Source organism: Budorcas taxicolor, chromosome 6 (genome assembly GCF_023091745.1).
Source record: "Budorcas taxicolor isolate Tak-1 chromosome 6, Takin1.1, whole genome shotgun sequence".
NCBI classification, from domain to species: domain Eukaryota; kingdom Metazoa; phylum Chordata; class Mammalia; order Artiodactyla; family Bovidae; genus Budorcas; species Budorcas taxicolor.
The window spans coordinates 34,414,985-34,437,709 of NC_068915.1; the positions used below are offsets into that span (position 1 = coordinate 34,414,985).

The following is a 22,725-nucleotide window of genomic DNA, read 5'->3' on the forward strand; positions in this document are numbered from 1 at the left end:
CATGATCTTCACTAGACAGCTTTAAAAATTCAAAACTTACTGTTAAGTGAGAAAAATATTTCTTTGCTCTGTATCATTAAATAATTAAGTTAAACTTAAGATTAATATGCAATTATTTTAATGTTTTCATTATTATAATTGATTCTGATTAAGGATTCTCATTTTCAGCCATATGTTTAGACTTTTGGTCTAAACCTATACTTATGCATTAAATACCTTAATTGTAAATTTATCAAATTCCCAGATCTTTGAGCTGAATTGGGGGGGGGGGTATTTTTAATATTAAAAAGTTCAATATATTCCACAATATAAATCAACATAATTCATATATAACCAAATATTATATTTAAAACAAACTCAGTTTTCACTCTGATGGATGTTCTTTCCATGCCTTCAATTAATTAATATCCTGCTCAATCAGCATGTTGAAAAATTCTCAGTGAAGTTTATGTCACACCATTTCATTTCCTACTCTAATCTAATTATTCACAGTAGCCCTCAGCAGTCATCTTGTCCAGGTTATTGGGTTTTGTGATTGATTTTATTCTCAGATGTGACATTATGTTAACTAGAATCTGATAGAGAATTATGATAGTCAAAAAACAGTAAATCTGTAACTGCTGTCATTAAGTGGTTGTGATGAAGGGGTTGAATTCCATAAGACTTCACTGATATCCATTTTCTCTTATTACGGACTAAGTGTATATGTTCCTCCCACCCCCCACCAAACTCATATGTTGCAGTCCTAACCACTAATGTGATGGTATTTGGAAGTGGGGACTTTGAGAAGTTATTAGGCTTAGGTTAGGTCATAAGCTTGAGTTCCTCATGATGCGATCAGTGTTCTTACAAAAGAGGAAGAATCACAAGAGATCTCTGCCCTTCCCCTCCCCACCCTATCCTTGCTCTCTATGCATGTACCAAGGAAAGATTTGTGAAGACATAAGCCAGGAAGGAAACTCCAAACACTGAACTAATAAATGTCTGTTGTTTAAGCCACTCAATTTATGATATTTTGTTATGGCAGCTTGAGCAGACTAAGACATTCCAAACCACAAAAATCACAGGATGAGAACCACTAAACTCTACCCAAATTTTTGTTTCTAAAGAGATGTTTGATTTTTTTTCTGATTGTAAAATATCAATTTGTCATTAAAATGAAGGCTCAAAGTTCAAAATAGAAACTGAATACTCATATTACCTAAAGATAATTATTGTATGTTCTTTGTACCTGCATTATATCATCTTATCATATCATTTAAAATTCCTACCACTTAATTTGACAATATAGCCATGTAAATATATATTATATATTAATTTACCAAATTTACATTGGTGAATAGTCAGTTTTTTTTTTCCAAGGTTTAATATTATGGTATTATTTGACAATTGAAATATTCAGGCCAGAAAAAATAAAAAAGCTACATTTAGTTACATAGGCAATGAGTTTATGTACTTGTATCCTGATATTTAATTTCACTACATTTGTTCACTCTTCCCTTCAAGTAAAGAAAAGTAAGCTTGCAGAAAGATGATTTGAAGAAATTCCTCCTTTGCTCTATTCATCTCCTAATCCAAAGTAAAGTTTACCATACCTGGTACATGTCCTGGGGCTTCATGAAATGTGGCAGCCACTGAACTCTTGGTGAGAGGTAAATTATAGAGGGGAAGAGTACATAATACAGGTATTTTGGGTTTGTTCAGAGGATGCATGAAGATAGTCTCAAGAGGAAACAGTATCCTGAACACAATTTTCTGACATCATCTTCTCTGAAGTTGACACTAATCTGTAAGCTGAATCAGAGGCTGGGGAGGAAAGTAAAGCTCACAGAGACACATGTGGGGGAATTCAGATTCTCCCACATGTTTGGATGTTGGGAGAAGAAAGAAGGCTCAAGACTGTGTTCTCCTCTTGACTGAACTGCAACCAATGAGACTAGCAGCTAATATTCCTGAGCAAGAATGAGAAATCAAAAGGTTCTGGAGACAACAGTACTGATGGAAAATATCGAACCCTACCAGAAGGGCAATACTTTACTGTTTCCTCATCTCTGGAGTATCCACAAGATGCTTTCCTTGGGAAAACTGCAGAGCAGCAACTCAGATTGCACAACAGTGTTTTAATATATGTAACCGAGGAAACCTCACAATGTCACAAAAGAAAACCAGTGACACATATCCTTTAAATTGTTTGCTGTCCATAGCCAGCAGGAGGAGATTCTATTGGGCCTTTGGCCATTTAGAGTGTTTTCCAAAATTTTACCTTTGTACTGAGCATGAAAAGAGAAAAAAGTAAAAGCAAATAACAGTGGATCTTCACAGGACTAGGAAGCATAATATGAAGGACAGGCCACTTCATGTGCAGCAGAAATGTTATAAGACATAGCAAATGAACACAACATAACAGTCAACAGTACATAATCTAAAGCATCTGAATGTGAACGTTTACGAGATTACAGAAGTGTCATCACTATTGATAATCAAATTAGTCAATCAGAATATTAGTGGAAGGAATCTCAGCTAAAGACAAAACACTTCAACACCAAGAGAAAAAGGACAGGGTCCTAAAGGATACATCTTTGAGACCAAATATGGAAATTGGTTTCACGAGGAAAAAAAAGTCTATAATTTGAAGGAAGACTTGAATGATTTGAATAGGTATACTGAAAAACAGTCAGAAAAAAAAAAATAATGCCACATACCTAGATAAACCATAGAAAAAATGTCTTGGGAAGCATCTGAGTTAAAAATATGAAATGTTATTTACCAAGGAAAAAGAAACAAGACCTAAAAAATAATATACTTAGATATGTTATCTGTCTTAGCTCAGGCTGCTACAACAAAACATAGACTGAGTGGGTTAAAAAGCAAAAAAATAAATTTGTCATAGTTCTGGAGGCTGATTAGTCTAAGGTGAGGGTGCCAGTATGGTCAGATTCTAGTAAGAGCTCTTTCTGAATGGCAGTTGGCTGCCTTATTTCTGTATGCTTATATGGCTGTTCTCAGCATCTGTGCATGGAGAGGAAAATTTCCCTTTCTTCTTCTTACAAGGCTGTTTATACTATTGAATTAGGATTCTACCTTTATTGCCTTCACTTAACCTAATTACCTCCTAAAAGCATTCCCCGAATACTGTCACATTGAAGTAGGACTTCAATATACAAACTGGGTTGGGTGTAGGGGGAGGATAAAAGTCTCTATAGCAGCACACTTCCTAACCGTTAGTAAAGAGATATTCAAAGACTTAGAGACTACATCTTTAATATCCCATCTTAATACCTGGGAAAGGATTCTAATCAATCCATAAATGAGTCAAAAGAGACCATAAAATGGAGAATGATCAGGAATGGAAACAGCGATCTGTAATAATAAACCTTATGCTATATGTAATTTGACAGAAAACACTGTTGTTAAGGATTTGTAAGTATGCCACAAATAATTATTTTGAAAGAAAAGTGTTTCAAAGGAAAACCAACTAAAGGAACTAAAATCACTAAGCCCTCAAGCTCAGCAAAATGCATATAAGTTTCTAGGGGAGGGAAGAGAAGAAAGTAAAAACATTTGAAATATTTCATTCAGTGAGAGAATGCTCTTAACATTAATATAATTTCAAATCCTATTCGACTTATTCCAGTAGTCTGTGGACATGTAAGAATTAGTTCCTTCCTGTTTATCAGGACAAAAATTTCTCCCCAAAACTATATTGCTCATTTTCTACAATTCCTTGTCCTACCTCATATACAACCCTAGAATACTGATACTCTAGTACTTAATATCCCCTAAGAAACCCTAAAATGTACAAATGATCATCTGTTTTAAATTTAAAAGTCAGGAAGTCTCACTGATGTAAAGGATACAAATTTTCAGGGGTAATAATTTTCAAACATCTTGAGCCACTTTTTTTGGTTTCTTTGTAAAAAGAATAGAAAGGAATAAACTGAAGTATAACTATAAAATACACTCATGTTAGAAATTTAGTGAATACTTGCTCAAATGTCCATATATAAATCTAAAATCAAAATTGAGTTTTTAAGTATATTTGTGTTTTGTAAGATCTGCCTACCCAGATAGAAAAACTGAACCAGTGGAACAGAGCAGAGAAAGAACAATGTTTGAAATGCACATTTAATGTAGAAAAATAAATAGAATTCTCTGTCTACATTTTTATTTGCTAATATTAAATAGACATTGACACAAACCATACAGGCTATGGACTAAATGTTATCTCTCTCAGATTTATTTAGTGAAACCCAAACACCCAGTGTGATGGTATTTGGAGATGAGAGTGTTTATGAGATTCTTGAGCTTAGACATGGTCATGAAGGCTGGGTCCTCATGATGGGATTGGTACCCTTACGTGCTGCACGCATAGTTGTGTCCAGCACTTTGCAGCCCCATGGACTATAGCTTGCAAGTCTCCTTGTCTAGGGAATTTTCCAGGTAAAAATATTGGAGCAGGTTACCATTTCTTACTCCAAAGATCTTCCCAACCATGGGATCAAACCCATGTATCATGTATCTCCCACACTGGCAGGTGGATTCTTAAACCACTGTGCACCTAGGAAGCCCAATGCTCTTATAAGAAGAAAGAAAAGTTACAGACCATTTCTCTGTCTCCTCAACTCCGTGTGCATACACTCAATAAAAATCATGTGAGCACACAGCTTACATGAGGAAAGAATTAAGATTTTTTTTTAAATGAGGAAGCTGTGTAAGAGTTGACTCCATTAGGAAGGGAAAATACTAGGGTAATGGGTATCCAGAAGGAGAAATGATTAGAGTTTAAAGAAGTACTAGCTGATAACTTTCTAAAACTAGAGAAGGAACTGGAAGTATTAATACAAGCCCGTGAAGTTAAGAGAACACCTAATTACCTCAATACAAAAAGACCTTTCCCAGGATACACTATATTTAAATTGTCAGCAGTCAGTAACAAAGAAAAATAAATTAAAGGCAATCAGAGAATAAAGGAAAAAGGTTTCTTACAAAAGTATCCACATTATTCTATCAGCAGACTTCTCAGCAGTAATTCTACAAGCCAGGAAGGAGTGAAATGACATACTCAAAATATTGAAAGATAAAAACTGGCAGCCAAAAATATTCCGAAAAGTTATCATTCAGATATAAAAGAGAGTTAAAGACCCCCCAGACAACAGCTGTGGGAGTTCACCACTAAACCCGTTTTACATCTGCTTAAAGGAGCTCTTCTACCACAAACAAAAAGGCAAAATGCACACACAACTTTGAGAAAGGTGATAGAATCAGAAAACTGCAACTCTCATCAGAGTAGGTTTTCAAATACTAAAAGGTTATAAGGGAGAAAATAGCTACTTCAATTTGGTAATAAACTCACAACATTAAAAGAAGGATAATTTGAGACAACACAAACACAAAAGAGGAAGAGAGAAAGGACGGAATTCACATGGCCAAAGAAAGATGCTATTAGAAGAGAAAGGACGGTTTTATCTCCGAGATATTTTATACAAACCTCATGGTAACCAGAAAACAAATTTAGGGCAGAGACATGAAACAAAATATACAGAATGGAGAAAAACACATAGAAAATCAAACTAGGTCATACAGAAAAACATAAGCAAACAGATATAGAGCAACCAGAAAAAATAAAATAAAATAAATGGCAGTATTAAGTCCTCAATAATCATCCTAAGTGCACATAGACTGAACTCAAAACAAAGTGGCTAAATAGATTAAAAAATGAGACCCAAATATATGCTGCCTCCAGAAGACATCTCACCTCCAGTGACAAACAGGCTCAAAGTGAAAATCAACGATGATACTCCAAGTAATTGCCAGTCAAAAGAAAGCAATAAAAGCTACACTCGGATAAAATAGACTTCAAGACAAAAAGGGTAATGAAAGAAAAAAATGGACAATACCTAATAATAAAGGGGACAATTCATCAAGAAGATGTAACAAATAATATATTAGCACTCTATATATGAGCATCAAAATATTTATAAGAATTACACACAGACGTTTTAAAGAGCAATTTACAGCAACACAATAGTACGAGGGGACTTTAGACACCTCACTCACATCAATGGATAGGTCATCCAATCAACAAGAAAACAGCAGCCTTAAATGTCAGACTAATTCAGTTTGATAGACTTAAACAGAACATTCCATCTAAATTCAGCAGAATACACATTCTTCAACCATATATGGAATCTTCAAGGATAAGACTACATGTCGAGACACAGGTTAATGAATTTAATATTGAAATACAGCATCTTTTCCAATTACAATGCTATGAAACTAAAAATCAATTATAAGCAAAAGTCTAGAAAAGTCATAAATAAAAGAAGACTGAAACACATGCTACAGAAAAACTGTTGGGTCAATGAGGAAATCAAGGAAAAATAAAAATATCTGAAGACAATGAAAATGAAACACAGCATGCCAAGATCTGAGTTGCAGCAAAAATGATAATAAGAGAGAAGCTCATAGTAATATAGGTCTACATCAAGAAACAAGAAAAATCTCTAATCTAAACAAGAAAAGTAACTAAAGGAACTAGAAAAAGAACAAATAAAGCCCCAAACGTGTGGAAGGAAGGAAATACAGATCAGAGTGAAAATGAATGACATAGACACTAAAATGACAATACGAAAGATTCAAACTCAGAACTGGTTATTTGAAAAAATTTACAAACATGTAGCTACAGCCATTGAGAAAGAAAGCAAGAGAAGAAAGAATGCAATCAGAAAAGAGGAGAAGCTTTAAGATATCTCAGAAATATAAAAGGCTATCTAAAATAAGTGAATACATTCTTAGAATCATATAACCAGGAATGGATCATAAAGAAATGGAAATATATAGACTGATCACTAGTACAGAAGTTGAAACTGTAATCAAAAACCTCCCCAAAAAACAAACACCCAGGACTATACAACTTCACAGCTGAATTCTATCAAACATTAAAAGATTTAAAACATATCCATCTAAAACCCTTCCCCCACAACAAAAAAAAACCTTTGAAAAGGAATTCAACCTAACTCATGTTACCAAATGATATTAATATCAGACAGACAAAAATGTTATAGACCAGTATCTCCAATGGACATAGAAGTAAAAGTCCTCAACAAAATATTAGCAACCCAAACACAACAATACATTAGAAGGATCACAGAGATGCAGTTTAACTTCCACTAAAGAAAAACTAAACTTAAATGATACACTGCATTTAGAAAATGCTAAAAGCCGTATCATCTCAGCAGATGAAGAAAACCATTTGACAAAATTTCAATATACATTTATGAGAAAAAACTTTCAATGAAGAGATTATAGAAGGAACATATTTCAAAACAATAAAGGGCATACATGACAAGTCCACAGCTAACATTATACTCAATGTTGAAAAACTGAAGCTATTCCTCTAAAATCCAGAATAACCCTAGTATGACTAGTCTCACTAATGCTTATTCAACATGTTATTGAATCTAGTCAGAGCAATTAGGAAAGAAAAAATAAACACATCCAAACAAGAAAGGAAGAAGTGAAATCGCCACTTTATAGGTGATATGATTTTTCTTTACAGAAAACCCTAAAGACTCCACACATACACAGGAATAATAAATGCAATAACATTATAGGGAACAAGAGCAAAAATCCATTGTACTTGTGTATGTTAACAATGAGTCAGCAGAGGAGATACTACACATAGGAATAATACACCAAAGATATTAAAAGCAATTCAAGACACAACTGTAAAGATATTCTGAATTCATGAATTGGAAAAGCTAACATCACTTCTTGGCCTTTTGACTAAGATCAAGTATAGCATGGGGGCTTCCCATACGGCACATTGGTAAAGAACTCACCGGCCAATGTAGTCGACTCAGAAGACACAAGTTTGACATTCACCTCAGGTCAGGAAGACCCCCACCACCACCCTGGGTCAGGAAGACCCCCACCACCACCACCCCAGGTCAGGAAGACCCCTCGGAGGAGGAAATATTAATCCAGTATTTTGTCCACTCCATGGACAGAGGAGTCTACTGGGATACAGTCCATGAGGTCTCAAAGAGTTGGACACGACTGAGTGACTGAGCACAACACTGCTTTAGATTTTATGGACATTTAAACACCCTACAGATTCAAACTGCAATATAGATTGCAATCTATCAAAACCCAAAAGGCATTTCACAGACATTAAATAAAAATTCTAAAATTTGCATAGAACCAAAGATGACCCCAAATAGCCAAAGTAATCTCAAGAAAAAAGAACAAAGCTGAAGTCATCCAACTCCCTGATTTCAAACTAATGCAAAGCCATAGTAATCAAAACAGCATGGTACTGGGAGGAAAAAAAAAAAAAATCATAGATCAAAGGAACAGAATTGAGAGCCCAGAATTAAACCCATTTGTGTATGGCCACAATTTATGACAAGGAGCAGAGAACATACAATGGACAAAGGATAGTCTCTTCAACAAATTTTACTAGCAAAAAAACCCCATGAAACTCACAATGGATTAAACAAATGAATGTAAGACCTGAAACAATAAACTCTAGAAGAAAACATAAGTAAAACACTGACATTAGTTCTAGCAATATCTTTCCCTTGCCTAAGGAGACATATCACGAAATAAGAAAAATCAACAAATTGCACTGCAAACTAAAAATCTTCACATAATGAAACCATCATCAAAACGAAAGACAAGCTACTGAATGGAAGAAGCATACAAATCATATAACCAATATGGGGTTAGCATACAACTCAATATCAACAAACAATCCAATTAAAAATAATTGGTAGAGAAGCTGAATAGACATTTATCCAAAGAAGACATACAAGTGGCCAATAGGCACATAAAAAGAAATTCAGTATCATTGTTTACTAAGGAAATGCAAATCAAAACCCCAGTAAGTTATTACGTCATAACTGTTAGAATGGTTATTATCAAAAATGCAAGAAATAACATTGTAGACAGGATGTGGAGAAAAGGGGATCTTTCTAAACTGTTAGTGAAAATGTTAAGTTGGTGCAGCCACTATGGAAAATAGAATGGAGATTCCACAAAAAAATTAACTACCAGGCTCCAGTTATCCCACCTGAAAGCAGCTTTTCTGCCCCTTTTCCTGCTTGTCTATTTGCATTTCCCTCTAACCTTAAAGAATAAAATTACAGGAATGAGATTACTAGGCAATTTATCTTAATTTCTGCATTCACACTATGCCTTGTCTAACCTGTTGATTCTTTTCTTAGATAAAAAGAATGAAAAACAAAGCAGTTAAAAAAAAAATCAGGAACTCCCTACCATGGGCTCAGGACACAATTCTACCTTTTCCCTAGACAGCTCGCTTTTCTGATTATAGCACCTTTCTTTTCTAGTGACACTTGCTACTCAGATTATCAGCTTTCAAGCTGTGAGCAAACAAACCTGAGTTTGGTAATACCACTTTGGGTATTTATCCCAAGAATATGAAAACACTAATTCAAAAAGATAAATTTCCCCTTATGTTCGCAATAGCCAAGATATGAAAACAGACTAAGTGTCCATCAATGAATGAATAGAGAAGATATGGCATATGTACACAACGGACTATCACTCGGCCATAAAAAAGGATGAAATCTTGCCATTTATAACATGGATAGACCTTGAGAGTATTATGCTAAGTAAAAAAAAAAAAAATCAGAGAACACAAATAGTATATGATTTCATATATGTGGAATATCGAAAAACTAAAAAACAAAATTAAAACATGCACACACACACACCCTAACACACCAAACAGAGAAGGAAATGGCAACCCACTCCAATATTCTTGCCTGGGGAATCCCAGGGACAGAGGAGCCTGGTGGGCTGCTGTCCATAGCGTCACACAGAGTCGGACACAACTGAAGCGACTTAGCAGCAGCGGCAACACACCAAACAAAAACGTATATATAGAAAATATAGTGTTGGTTACCAGAGGTGAAGAAGCTATTGGAGAGGGAAAAATGGATACAGAGAATCAACTGTATAGTGACAGATGGAAACTAAATTTTTGGTGGGGAGGACACTGCAGTCTATACAGAAGCAGAAACGTAATGTTGTCCACATGCAACATGTAAGCTATTATATACCAATGTTACCTCAATAAAAAATAAATTTAGAAAGTAATTTAAAAACATTTATTTTGCCCCCAGGCTCTTTAGTTAGGGCTTCTAACTTCTTTAAACTCCTGAAAATATCAAAGTGTGACTAAATGATTATAAACAATATAAATAATAAAACTTTATTATTAATTTGAATATAAATTCCTTATTAGTATAATTACATACAAATTTGATTTATAGTGTGTATATATAGGTAAACTGCTTATGATAATAGCAGTGGTTAAGAAATTAGAAAAGCATAATAAACAAAGCTAAACCAAATTATTACAGATTGTGACTACTGTAACAGGGTATAGGAAACTGGTTTCTAAAATGTTTTGAAATTTATACTTTACCTATTTAAATTTGAAAAGTTAAATTAAATGTCTACTTTGTCAAAATGTCACAAGTTACTTATCAGAATTAGAAATACTAGGACCTGGTAGTCAATGGCTTATATTACTCAAGTGGCTTATATTACTTTGATGTGACTGCCACCTTGTCCATGCTCCAAGTGCAGTCCTAATGATGATTTTTAACAATGTTTCTTCTTCCTTAAATTCCTAAATCATCTAAACACTTTTTTATTTAGGCAGGTTTCTTTAATGAAACAACAATTTTCAAAAGTTAACACTGCCCTCTGGTGAACTAGTTATGATGACTATGTAAACCGCATGGCACAAAATTAAAATGGTACCTTGACAGTTACCTAAGAAAATTTAGAAGCTAAGTCAGTTTTTAGTAATTGAAGTTTTTAGTTTTTTTTAAGAAAAAGCAACACCTGTGTCTCATTTTACTAGATCAACAGGACATTTATGGAAGGAGGGGTACTAAATTATTTTAATTCTAGCTATGTGACAAGGGCTCTGGAGGTAATCATTTTCCTTTTCATTTCATTTAACACATGAAGATCTGATTTCTTGTATATTTCTTTCTTTTCAATGCATGCAGGGAAAAATGAACACTTCTTTCTCCATTCATTATCCAAAACAAGTATTCTCTGACAAAGCGCAAACATTGTCTGCTGTGTTAAAAATCATAGTTCTCTGCATCCATTCATAAATGTCTATATGTGTTTTTCTTCAACTCAAACCTTGATTCACATAATATATACTTACAAGGTTATATAGAGCAATGTTTTGTGTAATAAAGTTTATATTATAAACAGATTTATAAAAGGTTATTCCCAGTAATATAAGATATGCTCCTTTTGTCTGTAACGCTTTTACTATTTTAAGTACTGGTTAATGCATTTTCTGCAGTGATAATAATATGCTCATAGGACTGATGATCAGCATTAATCCCAGTCATGAAACCACAATCTAAAGGTCAACTGTCAGTAAAATTGTCGTCAGTTGTCAAGGGTCCATAAAATAGGCTCTAAATTTGTGTGCTATCTCACTGATATGTTCTCAGAAAACTTCTCAGAAGCGTGATGGTCTAGAAAATTGTTTTGTCATTTAATTGTATTTAATAATTACATAATACATCACTGTTAAAGTAGTCAAATCTTAAATCATCATAAAGAACATCATTGACTGGGGTTTGTTTTCTCGATCTTGGATAATAAGTCAGGGCCTCTTATTATATATCTTTATTTTACTGGTATTCTTAAGAACTCAAATTTTTTTTAGTGTTCTCATTACTTTCTCATTTTTGTTTTGGAGAATTCTTTATTGCTATCCAGATTAAATGTGTTATATTACAAAATACTATTCATATATGTAATATCATATTTGTTGACAGCACATACTTTAAAAAATAATGCCCACTGCTATTCTTGTTACCTACCAAATGTGCTTTCATGTTATAAAACTATGATTTAATACATTTGTGATGTCACATCTTAAAAAAAAAACAGAAAACATGAACTACAATATCATGTTTGTGTATAGCTTTTAGATAATTGGGGATTTATATGTCTTTATTAATAAAGTCTCATTAGATTAACAGATTTTTGGTACCCTTTAAGTAAAATTGGCTGTTGTCTGCAAAATTACTCAGTACTTTACTTCATATTACATGACTGTGACTCTAGGTATGGCAGTATGGACTTAAGTCTTGCACTTTACAAAATAAAATGTGGCCTTAGTCTTCATAATTTTTGATAGGTACAATGGAAATACTGGGTCAGTAATCTATTTCTGCAATAATATAAAGTTCAATACATATTATCAAACATTCTCTTTTCAGAGCATCAAATCTTCATTACTGTAGGATTATAAAATTTATAACCAAATTGAATCATCAACAGTTTATACGACACTAACAATTTTAGTGTTAATAAATAAGTTAAACTGTTTAGAGAAAATAGCCTTGCAAGGAAAATACACCGATGGAACAACTATCGTTCACACTTACCAGTTCTTCCTGAAGTTGGGAAATTAGTTCATCCTTCTCTTTCAGCTGCAGCTTCAGCATTGAGCATTCATCTTTCATTATATCCTATAAAAACATCAAAGAGACAGCATAATAGACTTAGCCCTTTCCCTTCACTCTTGATAAGAAAGGTCAGTTGCACGCAGTGGGAGGTAACGGCATATAACTAATAAAGCAAAGTTCCTCTACAATCTGATGTTTTCCATAATATACTCTGTTTCAAAACAAACTAATGTATTCAAAGATATTATGCTATATAGGATATATATGCACATTTTTCTGATAGATAACAAAATGGACAAAGGGAAATTGGACAAAGACAGAAATCAGGGATTCATCCTAAACTCTGTCCTATTCTTGTGCATACATAATCAGTGGGATAAAAATAATTATACTTCAAAAGAGATACTTTATCACTTTTTCCTGTTATGATTAAATATTCATTCTCAAATGAATGGCTGTATTATGGCCTTTATCTTTAATGATAGCTCTATAACATTTTTTCCCTTTCATTAGAGCTCTTTGAGTATTTAACCTTGTTACTCTGCATGAACCCTCAGTCACAGCCTCCATGTATACAGTACACCCACATCTGTGACCTCTATTATCCTACACTGGAAACTCACTTACAAATACTTAATTTCAACCTATCTTCCAAACTTCAGCCCACAAATATAATTATTTACTGAGCATACACTCAACATCCTATAGACATTCCGACTCAAATTTCATGATCTTCCTATTTCAAAAATTATTTCCATGTATTCCTACCATTATCTTATTTCTAAAAATAGCCAGAAAAGCATCCCATACTCTCAGCTCATACACAATCTGATCCCAGTCTGGTATCTGATTCTTCTCAATCTTCTGGGTATTTCTTGGACTCACTCCTTTCTATTTCTCATGGATTTACTCTGGGTATCCATTGCTTCATATCTGACTTACTGCATTAAATCTCAGAACTGGTTCTATGACTATCACCTTTCCCATCTGCCAGAGAAGTTTTCCTAAATGGGAATTAATTACATCATTTCTCAATGTAACAGCTAATCATTTCTTTTGGGGGGGTGGGGGGAAGTCAAAACTCTTTAGCACAACATATAGTGCCTTTCATTCCCAACTACTTGCACATTTCTGGAATGGTATGTTTTCACTTCCAACTTTCTTATAACCTGAGCTCATTCCTACAGAATAAAGCTGCAGAACATGGTTTCTTTCATGTCTTCTTGCTTTACACATGCGTATCTCCGGGCTGCAATGCTTCTATCGCCCACAATTTCTCATGATATAGGAGGCATTCCAAACATTATTCCTTACTCTGGGTGGGAGCTTTCCCTTGTCGTTTTATGTTTCCCTTGAGCATGAAGTCATGTTTCACATTGTCTAAATCACCCATCATTTCATACAACACTAAACACTTCAAGGGTTGTTTGCTTGTTTCCCTAACCCACTTGGGCAGATCTTTATCTGAGTTGACAAGAAAGAACACAGCTAATGAATTAGAGAAAACAGTATTTGTTTATTATAGTTCTTATGGTGCTAATTTCTACTTTTAGTCTAAGCAATACAGAATATATGATTCAAATTTACTAATACCTCTTTTCATTTTCAGACAGCCAGTTGACTGGGAGATGCTAATTATCTCTGTCACTTTTATTTCATAGTGGCCCTGTTTCTTCCCTTAATCATGGGCTTTCATAGAACTTATATTCATCATTTTAATATTTACTTTCACAGAATCTAAATGTTACATGTTACAATGTTAATGGTAAAAAGGCTTAGCTTTCTCAAAAATGCAAAGAAAAAGATTGCAGGCTTAAAGGTAGGTAATAAAATCATGTCTCTTAGAATCAGAGATATCTAAGGGCAAATTCTGGGTACTTCACTAAACTCTCTTTGTGGCTTCCTCCTCATTAACTAACTTCTTTGAGTTCCATGGACATTATGGTAGAGATTGCTAATAGGAGATCATAAACTCTGACAAAAACTCTACTGCTTAGTACTTCAAGTGAAGTGAAGTTGCTCAGTCGTGTCCGACTCTTTGAGACCCCACGGACTGTAGCCTACCAGGCTTCTCAGTCCATGTGATTTTCCAGGCAAGAGTACTGGAGTGTGTTGCCATTTCCTTCTCCAGGGTATCTTCCCAACCCAGGAATCGAACCCGGGTCTCCCTCATTGGAGGCAGACGCTTTACCCACTGAGCCACCAGAGCTTATATTTCCAGTCTTGCCCAATACTTCACTTAAGAAGAACTAACCCCCTTCATAAAATATTATCACCTTTTCTCTAGGAAACAAATATTTAGGTAGAGTTAAGGGTTGTTATTTTTTAGGAAACAAATATTGAGGTAGGGTTAAGGATTGTTGTTGTTTAAATGCTAAGTCATATTCAACTCTTTTGCAACCCATGACTGTAGCCTACCAGGCTCCTCTTCCCATGGGATTTCTCAGGCAAGAAAACTGGAGTGGGTTGCCACTTCCTTCTCCAGGGGAATCTTTCCCACCCAGAGATTGAACCTGCGTCTCTTGCATTGGCAGATTCGTTACCATTGAGCAAACAGGGAAACCCTAAAAGTACCAAAGGTTTACTAAAGGGTTTAAAAGATATATTAAAGAATAAATCTATCTGATAAGAAAAGAAGAATCAGAATTGGGAAAGGGGAACAGTGGACCAGGATTCATACCTGACAAATCCTCTTCCAGCTAAACCAGGAGCTCCAACTCCAAGACTGCCTATGAGAAGAATGCCCTGTGGAAGGAAAGTGGGTGGGTCCACCTCCCATTCCCTGTTCAGTCATTGGTTGGGAGCTGCCACGTGAGCTAGATCTCAGCTGCTGCTGGTAATCTATCATCTCACACCACTCAGTGTTGAGCTTGACTTCAGCTGGAGGCAGTTAGCTAACTACAGGAGTTGCAGCTGGGTAGCAAGTCCTTTATTGAAAGAGAATTTGAGCCTTAGCCTGATTCTACTGTTTTTTAGCTGAATGTTCACAACAATATTTTTGTATATTAATTGATATTTTGTCAATGAATTCATTTAAAATGAAGATTTACCTATATTGTGGCTAATATAAATTGTAAACAAAATTATTTTCCCAAAACAAGCTGCCTTTACACAATTCTCTTTTTCCCCCCCAGCTCTGGAAAGTTTTTTCAAGAAGTTCTTAATCTCACAGCTTTAAATCAGGTAAGTGTTAATATACCATTTGCACTTACTTAAGGAATAATGTATATTAGTACACATAAATTTAATTTATCATATGACATCAGAAGCCAAAGACATTATAAAGGTCTTTTCTTTATCAATAACTTTGCAAATGAATCTTGGCCACCTACAGTTCTGTTTTTAGTTGTTATATGTACTTTTGGCAAAATTCATAGATGTATCTGTCTAACACACAAGATGAAACCTTTAAACAATAGTTACTTAAATGAAAGCTACTCTCAGATGAATCAATATTCCCTCAATATTCTCACTATCTGTGCAAAATTCTTGGACATGTTTGATAAAATGCTCTATTAAGTTAGAAATTCTCTTGGTGTGTACAATTAACTAGATTTTAATATTCTTGGTTTTTAAAATAATGCTATTAACATCCATTAATACAGGCTAATGTAACCAATTAACCTTACATTAATTTAAATGCATATTACTTATGAAAATATATAATTGAATAATTAGGGCATCCTTTATTTCTCACTCAAATATAACTGATTCTAGGACTAAAATCAATTCTAGATTTCCTAATTGAATAATCATTCATAAATATGGAACTTATAATATGGTGGATTAAAGTGGTTACAAATCCTTTGCTACTATTCCAAATGAAAGGTGGAATCTAATATTCACTCCTTGGATACGGGTTGGTCTTATGGCCTTGCTTGACCAGGTGAATACAATGGAAGTAATTCTGTGTGATTCTCAGAACTAGATCCGATTTCAGTTCCCAGGATGGTCTCTCAGAATGCACCTCTCAAGTTCCTCCCTTATAGAAAGAACACAGCAGTCATGCTGAAAAGTACAAACTACATTTCATTTTCTTTGACAGCCTCTTAAGGACGCACCTAGCATCAGCAGCATCAACCTTCAATCCTGAGAGTGAGTCATCTACATACCTAGCCTAGTGAAGTCTTTAGATGACCAAAGCTCTGAGCAGTATCTCATCATACCTGCCAGAGCTAAATCATTCACAAATTCCTGACTTGTAAAATTGTGAACAAAATAAAAGTATAGTTTTAAGCCATTAAGTTTTGGGATGATTTGTTATAGAGATCATCAGAACATATGGACAAATTAAATTATTACAATTAGAATTAGTGTGAATTATGACTCATAGGTATATATATACAGCTAATTTAAAAAATATTTTGTGATTTGAAGTATGATTTTTGTGATTAAAGTTATATTTATTATAACTTTCAAATTTATTTCATGTGTAATATAAATATATTCTCAGTATTCAACCTACAGGAGAATTAAAAATACAGATGTAATAATTTCTTAAAAATTATCTTATTTTACTTTTATTTTCTAAATTTGGAAAATTAAAGCCAGATACATGAATATTTGGTTAATTTGCCCCAAATTCATGTAGCTGACTTCACTCCCATATATTCCTATCATTTATTTTTGCCTGAATTAGAATCACCTCATTGTTTGAAACATGTATGAATAGAAATCAAGTTCCAAGAAATTAAAGGCAAGCAGATACTGTAAATCATCTAAAAAATTATCTTATGCTGAAATTAGAAATGCAGATTAAAAAATTAAATAATAATTTCTAACTCATGAATCTTCATATAATTCTTCAGGTAAAATTATAAACATAATTCTTGGCTAATATTTACAAAAACATGTCAAATTGGTACTGAGTCATCATGACTCTCTATTTATAGACTTTTGGTCCTTTCTCTGGAGGGCTTTATTTTATGACTTACAAGCTGTTCCCTCATTCTTGTAAGTGGAAAGGTCAAAAGATTAAAAAATAAAGGAAACAGACAATTCTGTCAGAGTAAACAAGGACAGATTGTTATGAACAAGTGAAAACAGAGAAAAAAGAAATAGGAGTATGGTAGGAGAAGACAGAAGGACAGAGATCAGAAAACACAAAATATACAATAATTAACAATGTATTTTGCAGTTCTACCTAAACACTTGACCTCGCGTAATCATTATGCTAACGTAGCATTAAAGCAGCATGTTACCTGCAACAACTAGGTAGCTAGTGAAATAAACCAGTGCAGGCATATAATCATCTACACAGAGCTATAACAGAGCCTGCTTTTCAAATCCTGAAAGCACAGTCAATGCAAATCCTGAAAGCACACACCACCCTAATTGTTTATTTAGTTTAAAATATTTTATAAGTCATTTCAGTATCAACAACTGCTACATGATGCTACAAAATGTTCTTCTCATAAGCATTCAATTTAAAAAGATTCTAGGGGCTTTTGTGGTAGTCCAGTGGTTAAGAATCTGCCTTGCAATGCAGGGGACGCTGGTTTGATCGCTGGTCTGGGACGATCCCACATGCCACAGGGCAACTAAGCTCGTGTACCAACTACCAACTACAGAGCCTGTATTCTGGAGCCCATGAGCAGCAACTACTAAGCCCATGTGATGCAACTACTGAAGCCTGTGTGCCTAGAGCCTACATGTCACAACAAGAGAAGCCACAGCAATAAGAAGCCCTCACACCACGACAAAGAGTAGCCCCTGCTTTCTGCAACTAGAGAAAGTATGTACACAGCAACAAAGACCCAGCACAGCCAAAAGTACATAAATATTAAATAAATAAAAAAATAAATATGTACACATTCTAGATTTGATTTTATGTCATTGACTTCAGAGATGAACTAACATTCCATTGAATATTTACAAAAACATTGTGTTTTTTAAAAATATTGTTTATGTAGCTATTCAAAATTTTAAAAAGGCATAAAAGGTGTTCAAAGTAAACACCTTAGACATGTATTTCTAAGTATATAAATCAAATCAGTAAACGGCATCATCCCTTAACATAGTGGTATATTGGCTATCTTTTCATTTGCAAGTGTTACTCTTAGGAAATTCTACAACTTCTTATTGACCCACATCACTCAAGATAATGATAATAATAACTTAAGCTAAGGCTTTCTGATTTATTAAACATGGGCTTCCTTTGTGGTTCAGCTGGTAAAGAATCTGTCTGCAATGAGGGAGACCTGGGTTCAATCTCTGGGTTGGGAGGATACCCTGGAGAAGGGAAAAGCTACCCACTCTAGTATTCTGGCCTGGAGAATTCCATGGACTGTATAGTCCATGGGAAGGTAAAGAGTCGGACACAACTGAGTGACTTTCATTTTCCATGCACACAATCTTGTTTTGCTGTCAGAAATTTTGGTGACCAGTTATTGCACAAAATAGTATTTTTCTAGGATAAGCAGGGGGCAGGATAAGCAGGGCTTTATTTATAGAAATTAAGCAGAGAAGACGATTGTATAAAAGGTCAAATTAAATGAAACTGTTAATGAATAATACCAAGACCGTTAAGTTGTGTCCATTAGTCTCTTTACAGAATACACTGTATTCTGATAATTTTTGAAATAGTTAAAAACAGCCTCCACTGAGAAAGTTGCTATTAAGTTGGTGAAAGTAATTACAATTTTTGCATTGTTGAAATTTGCCATTTAATATTGTAATATATTCTTACATGTGATTATATTATACATAATTCTAATGCATATTTCTCCATGTTTTTCTGCTAATGACATTACTTGCTGTTTATTTGATATGTATTTTAGAATATGGGAATGATGTTAGACAAAAGCAAATTTGAGCTATTTGAGTTCAAAATAGGTCCTAAAGCAGTGGAGACAACTCAAAACAATAAATCTGGCCCAGGAACTGCTAAGGAACATATACTGCAGTGGCGGCTCAAGAAGTTTTGCAAAGGAGATGAGACCCTTGAAGCTGAGGAGTATAGAGGCCAGCCATCAGAAGTTGACAATGACCAATAGAGAGCAATCATCAAAGCTAATCCTGTTACAACTACAGGTGAAAAAGCTTGATAAGTGGGTGCCTCATGAGCTGACCACAATCAAAAAAATTGTCGTTTTGAACTGTAATCTTACTCTAAGCAACAACAACGCACCATTTTTAGATTGAACTGTAACATGCAACGAAAAGTGGATTTTATACGACAACTGCTGATGATGGCCAACTCAGTGACTGCATTGAGAGGAAGTTCCAAAGCACTTCCTAAAGCCAAACTTGCATCAAAAAAGGGTCAAGGTGATTGTTTGGTGGTCTGCTGCCTGTCTGATTGCAACTACAGCTTTCTGAATTCTGGTAAAACCATTATATCTGAGACTTATGCTCAGTAAATTGATGAGAAGCACTGAAAACCACAACACACGCAGGTGGCACTGGTCAGCAGAAAGCGCCAAATTCTCCATGACAACGCCAGACCACATATCACACAACCGATGCTTCAAAAGTTGGAGTACAAAGGTTTACCTCACCTGCCATATTCACCTGACCTCTCGCCAACTGACTACCACTTCCTCAAACATCTTGACAACTTTTTGCAGGGAGAGTATTTCCACAACCAGCAGGATCCAGAAAATGCTTTTCAAGAGTTCATTGAATACTGAAGCATGGATTTCTATGCTACAGGAATAAGCACACTTATTTCTCATTGGCAAAAATGTGTTGACTGTAATGGTTCTGATTTTGATTAATAACAATTATTTGAGCCTAGTTATAATGATTTAAAATTTATGATCCAAAACCACAGTTATGTTTGCACCAACCTAATAAAACAGTTCCATAAGACTATGGCCTTGTCTTTTCCAAGTTGTTAGAGTCTGCTTAGATTCACTTTACTATATTAATAAGAAAAAACTTGAGTTGCATAACTTCAAATACGTAAGATCTACATCTTACATAGTTTTTATTATAGAGTAAATAGAGAATATTGACCTAAGTTGTAATCCTTACAAAAAATATTTACTCAAAGTTTTTATTACTCTGTTCTTTGTTTCACACAGTGTTTATGGTGAAAATTAAAAATTAAAAAAACAAACATTTGTATTTCATTTTATAAAGCCTTCTTAGAATGATAATATTTTGCGGGTAAAAGGATGAAAGCAAATTTCTCTGTGTCCTAATGAGTTATAATAAGCATGACAAATTAGTTTCTTGATCTCCTAAACCCATGGGTTTCACCAACATCAATTATGAATTACACTTAAGACATAAATATTTTTACAAACTCACCAACAATGAGCTTCTCAACAGAGAAAAGCAATAAATGATAATGTTCATTTGTCCTACTGTACTCGTTTGGTGTGAAATTCTTGGGGAAATCAGTATCTTTAAGAGGTTTTGGGATTGTCTGATGCTCGTATTTTTTTCTTTCCTCACAGAAGGCAAGCACACTTGTCACATTACACTTAAATTTCTTAAAGAAGGTAAGCAATTGTTTAAGTGACTCTTCCCACAACATAGACTATACAAGGAAAAAAAAAACAACAACACGAAATGGATAAAATTTGCCTGTAAAAAGTTCCTTTCCGTTATGAAGGCATGCTTACTTGTTTTTCATGTTTTAGGAAAGGAGTAGAGGACATCTTATCTCTCAACATCCTGACTAAACTAAGAGAATTATGTTTGAACATAACAATGAACTTCCCTGGTGGCTCAGACATTAAAGAATCGGCCTGCAAGGCGGGAGACCTGGGTTCAAGCCCTGCTTTGGGAAGATCCCCTGGAGAAGGAAATGGCAACCCACTCCAGTATTCTTGTCTGGAGAATCCCCATGGACAGTGGAGCCTGGTGAACTACAGTCTATGGCGTCGCAAAGAGTCAGACACAGTGACTAAGAACACACACACAGCACATAAACTTTAGTTGCTGGGAAGGAAAAGTAATAAAATACATCAAACATACTCCATTCCTCACCCATAAGTGCATAGTACAGTTGTTTTGTTCACTTTGTTTGAAATGCTATTTTGATTTAGTTTTCAGGTCTTGGCTAGAGGCCAGTTCCCCTCTTCAGTAGCTGATTAAGACCATACTCCAAACACTTCCTTTATCCGGTCCTCATACTCCAGAGCCATTAGGTAATAGCCCCATCAGGCCACATACCAGGCAACTAGAGACAGCCTCCACACCTTAGATTTCTTGAAACTATTCAAATTAGCCAGTCCTTAGGGAGTGTTGGAAACCTTGTCAATCCTGTCCTGCTTGCCATATATAAACTGTGCTCTTTGGCTCCAATTCACCATTACTTGGCCCCCAGCGGGGCAATCTTCTCCATGACTCTGCCTAGCAGCCTTCTCTCATTTGAAAGGGTAAGTTACAAAGAGTTCTGTCTCTCATCTGAGTGTTGGTGTGTCAGATCCAAGATCCCACTATCAAAAGAATCTTTAAATCTCGTAAAACAATCCTGGCAGGACCTGGCTGCAGGCCTTGGGTACTCTTTTACCATTCTCCTGGGATAAGGTAGCTGAGATGGCTCTTGTGCCTTGGATATTTATGAGGGCCCAGAAAGAGAAGGACAGTGGGGATAATATTGGGCACTGCCTGACAATGCATATGTATTTTTTTGCACAGTAAAGGTAGAGAAAAGTTTTTCAAGTTGTATATATTATTAAAGAGAGTAAAAACTAGAGAGATATCCCTAATATTAGCACATCTCAGAAATGGTACTATCCTATTTTATAGGATGCTGAATTGTAACAATGATAAAGAATACAGAAATAAGTAATACTGTAAGGATTATTTTTTCAAGAATTCTGGCATAATTGTAAAATTCTGGGTAGGAGAACAAAGAGAAGGCTTTAATGTTGTGCTGTACAGGAATCATAGATAACGTGACTCAATTTAAGCAGCAGTTTCAGGCAGTCTGGGAGGTCAGATGACTAAGGTGCAAAAATGCAAGGAACATTAGCTGAAGCTACAGACCACAGCTATAGAACATAAACTAATATCAGGTAGTAAGGAAAGGAGTAAGATCATTCTCTGTTCTTTTTTAGAGCACTAGTGGAGAGTAGGGCTTCCCAAGTGGTGCCAGTGGTAAAGAATGTGCCTGCCAATGCAGAGATGTGGGTTTGATCCCTGGTAGGGGAACGTCCCCTGGAGGAGAGCATGGCAACTCACTCCACTATTCTTGCCTGGAGAACCCCATGGGACAGAGGATCCTGGTGGTCTACAGTCCATAGCTGCTGCTGCTGCTGCTGCTGCTGCTGCTGCTAAGTCGCTT

At 35.0% G+C, this 22,725-nt stretch overlaps 1 protein-coding gene across 1 annotated transcript in view; it reads right to left on the reverse strand.

The window, feature by feature from the left end:
• CCSER1 (coiled-coil serine rich protein 1) overlaps positions 1–22,725 on the reverse strand; it is a 1,275,856-nt gene that overhangs the window by 745,957 nt on the left and 507,174 nt on the right. Inside the window, exon 7 of the mRNA XM_052642244.1 lies at positions 12,462–12,545. Coding sequence (XP_052498204.1) covers positions 12,462–12,545 — 84 coding nt within the window. The remainder of the gene's footprint in view (positions 1–12,461; positions 12,546–22,725) is intronic.